This window comes from Embiotoca jacksoni, unplaced genomic scaffold (genome assembly GCF_022577435.1).
Source record: "Embiotoca jacksoni isolate LCO1_2020_lvr unplaced genomic scaffold, fEmbJac1.0.p SCAF_1, whole genome shotgun sequence".
NCBI lineage: Eukaryota > Metazoa > Chordata > Actinopteri > Embiotocidae > Embiotoca > Embiotoca jacksoni.
The window spans coordinates 13792379-13796577 of NW_027185229.1; the positions used below are offsets into that span (position 1 = coordinate 13792379).

At 40.8% G+C, this 4199-nt stretch overlaps 1 protein-coding gene across 1 annotated transcript; it reads right to left on the minus strand.

Moving 5' to 3' along the window:
* Positions 1-1267: 1267 nt before the first annotated feature.
* Positions 1268-4199, minus strand: barx1 (BARX homeobox 1). The gene is made up of 5 exons (XM_069151762.1): positions 3998-4199; positions 3903-3905; positions 2455-2743; positions 1830-1914; positions 1268-1435 (listed from the first exon to the last, which is right to left on the minus strand). Exons 1-5 carry the CDS (start codon positions 4197-4199, stop codon positions 1268-1270), a joined length of 747 nt encoding a protein of 248 aa, XP_069007863.1.

Genomic DNA, 4199 nt, shown 5'->3' on the forward strand with positions numbered 1-4199 from the left:
TTCTATTGAACCTGAACGCCTCAGTCACTTATTCTCTCTGCTGTCCACTAAACATTCTTCCCGTCTGAAAAGTACAGCTGAATGTTAATTAACAAAAAATAAAAACATAACATTGTATATGAGAAATGGAATGTAAAACAATCGTAAAGGCCTAAACCATCTGCTGGACCATCCCACTGGCCGGCACTCGCTTCAAAACCTGCATCAAAATAGCAGCGCATCTGTTTCAACAGGCTACAATCAGCTATCTCCCCAGTGTTTTAAAAATGTCACACGTCGAGAAATGTTAATAAAACATATAAAAGAATACACGTTCAATACAGAAATAATAAATAAGAAGCCCTGTTCGTATGAATGAGCACTGAAATAGTTCAATTTGAGCAAATCTACACAGCCTGCTGAAACACTATCCTCAGTTTGCATCATTTACTTGCATTTGGCCAAATCAACCTAAAATATCCCCACACCGCAGGGAAACATGTTGTTTTCCTCACCCAAGTCACAAAATCTGAACTATCTTTACAATAATTCGAGAATAATTTTGTGCTCTGTTTATATTTAGCCCCTCGAGCCAATTAATGATTCCCTTTTCCTTCATGCATGAACACAATGAACAGAAGCACCAATGGAATAATAGCTGCTAAATCAAATAACTTAGCATGATATAATACTAAACTTGTTAGATGGTGTGCCTGAATTTCTTTAAGAGCACCATTTTACAGGCCTGAATACATGGGACTCTCATGTCTCTCTATGTGGGGTGTGACCCGATATGTCTGGGATCAATGAAACACTCTCTTAACGCCATATCAGGCTCATGTGAACGTGACAGTGTGTGACTGATATCCGGACTAGCACACACTGTATTAAAGCTTATCATTAAGAATGTGTCCTTTATAATAAATAGAGAACAGCATTAGTGAAAATATATTTAATAATTAAACATAGCATAGTTACAAAAAAAAAAATAAAAAAAAAATGAATGAATGCAAAACAGAAGATCCTTAATATGAAGGGTAGACCTACTGCAAAGGTTTGAGTTCCCTCCTCAACTGCAGCAAATTCATCATGAGGGGAATGCATGGGTTGCGATAACAACACGTGGCTGTTAGAGGATGTCGCCGTGTGAAGTTTGGTGTCCGCGGGGAACCGTGGGGTCGCGCGCGACTGCACGAGACAGTCCGGCAAGCGTCTTTCTACGCGCAACACCGAGCGTCCCAGAGGGTCTGCGCGCCGAGTCCCAGAATGCGTGCGGGCTGCGGAGAGGTCACTCCTCTTGAGTGCTCTCCAAGTTGGAGCCCGAGCCTTCGGACTGATGGTCGGCCTCTGCCGCAGATCTTTCCTGCTCGGAGAGCTGCTCGCTGCTTGGGATGGAGTTCTTTTTTGGGCGGCCTTTTGGTTTGGTCGGGGACTCCAGGCCTCCTCCCTGCAACACCTGTAGGTCCAGTGCGAGCGAGTAAGTCGGGTTAGGGTTCAAATACAGCCTATGATAATTCAACACGTGGCGATGACAATAGCCACCAAAATGCAAACATTGTCTATATTGTTTTGTTTTTTTCATAATCAATACAATATAGGCCAAAAATACTTCTTTTAAGCATATATTTCATATAATTTCCCAAAAAGGTCACTTCTGTGGGGATGCAGAAAGAAGGCGCGAATTAATTCCACTGAACAACATTTCCAATCAGTTTCTCTTAAAATAATTGAGGTAGAAGTAACTCCTGTTGATTGTACGTCTATGTACGTCGTTTATTGCGTCGCATTAACCCTCCATATACAACTGGCTATAGCATTATCATCATCATCATCATCATTCTCAGACTTACAATTTTCTTCCATTTCATCCTTCTGTTCTGGTACCATGTTTTCACTTGCAGCTGACTGAGACCCAAAGACTCCGCCAGATCTATTCTGTAAAAAACAAATGCATCATTAAAATTAAACATTTCCACATTCAAATTCAAGACCACATCAGTTTTGCCAACAAAAACCCAATTTAGACTTTTATTTCTCTATCGGAAATGATTCTAGTACTTTAAAGAAGGGATTTATTGCTACTTGTTACAATTTTTACTCTGCTAAAACCCACTAATCAAATGTAATGTTGCGCCACCTGAAATCCCCGAGGTCGCTTTATTTTTTCTATTAACATCTATTAACTCGTAGCTTTTAGCAGACATTTAAAGACTGCACATAGCGAGTATTTTATGAGCTGATTCCAGTCATTTTAGGGTTACGGGGTTAGTGTTACAGACCAACAAAAGTGCCTAATAGTATGCCTGTAATACCAGTACAAGCAAGGTTTGGAACAATTTAGACTGGTATTTGGAAATAGCTGCAGGTTACACTGGACAAGTACAATTGAACCGAATAAATCTAAATAGAGTTTTGCGAGGGTGCAGGTGGTGACCGAATCCTGCTTGCCTTCCTTTGAACACGCTACAAACCCACCTATCAGGTGTAGAAAGGTACTTCTGCTTCTCGAAGCGTTTCTCCAGGCCCATGAGCTGCAGCTCGGTGAACACGGTGCGGCTCCGACGGCCCTTTTTGGTTTTGCTGCCGAGGTCGGCTCCGTGCTCCAGCTTCCCGCGGAGGTGCAGGTCCAGCGGCAGGTGGTGAGACGCCGTCCCGATTTGCAGGCCCGGTGCCGCGGACAGAAGCGGGGAGCCGAGCGAGCCCAGCGAGCAGGACAGCGGGGGCATGGGGAATTTAAGGAGGCTCGTCTGGTCCGCTTTAAGCACTGTTGAGGTGCCGAAAAAGAAACAAAGGCACAAAGAGAGTGGGTTTCATCTCGAAAAGTTTGCTGTGGTCTCTGTTTTTAGCTTTTAGAAACGACCCACAGGCTGCCGGGTCTAAGGGGTCAATAACTACGCTCCCATCAAATAAAAAGTCATTCTGGACTGTTTTTTTTCACCGCATGTTTGCACATCTCGGAATATCTATCTAATAATACAGACATGTCTGGGCAGATTTCAGATCGTTGTTCCGAGGGGGGAAATGTATGATAGTCATAAATTCAGTTCTTACCATAGCCTATATATAGAAACTCTTTGGGCCTGAAAAGACATCTGCATTTATCGTGCTATTATTATTATTTAGATATGTTAGTTCTATTTGTATCTATATTTATCATCCAATTTTCAAAATCACATCAGAGATACATAGTTGCGTCAAACAGAGGTCACAGTTTGGACTAAAGTCACCTGCTTTGAGTCTCCATAAACAAATCAGAGCCTGTGCTGTACATTTCCAGGAGTTACAGATTATAGATGTTAAAAGTAATTCAAACTCTTTAGGAGAGTCTAATGATGACTGATCTTTTTTTTTCTTTTTCTTTTTTTCTTCTTTTTTCTTTTTTTTTTTTATCTCGCTCTGAATTAACGAGCTTGGTTACTTCTTCGCTGTATGCCTACAGCATATATATATATATATATATATATATATATATATATAGCAGAATATTTTATTGTTGTTATTTCCAACATTGGAGTAGAATCAGAATGCAGCAGCAATGACTGCCGAGGGAACTGGTTATCCAGAAACCCACCAGATAATCCACATTTTACAGACGGATTAAGAAATATTTAGATACCGTATTTATTTAACCTTATTTTAAATCGTTGAAAGTATTTTTCTTAATCCGATCAAATCATACGTTTCTGTTAGTTTACAATACAGATCATGTTACAGTTATTTTCTTGAACTGAGACGTGCTCGAAAATTGTGCCTGAAATTTTGGAAATATATTGCAAATTATTAGCAGTTACTAAAAAGCAACCCCGCAAATGACAAACGTGTTAATCTTGAAGTAACCACATTTTTCAATTATCCTCTGCCATATTTGCATGAAATGTGTCAAACCTATTTTAAACTATTATCAACAATAGGCTAATAGTGACCCGCTGTATCTATTGTCTTCATTTCCTATATTTTCCAGCATGAAACAAGTCTCATTCTGTTGATCATTAATTTTTTTCTCGGGCGCTTCTCTTACCCAGTTGGTTATGGAAAGGCCGGGCAGACAGAAGAGCATGTACTCCGAATTTCAGCAGTTCCCCGCCCGGAGCAGACGCTTTGTGCTCCGGGTGATCAGTCAGGATCTCTTCTATCATGAAACTCCTGTAGCGATGAGTTCTGTGGTCAGTATGAACTTCGGGAGGATAGTAATGCGCCCCCATGTCCAAAGGATGCTGCAT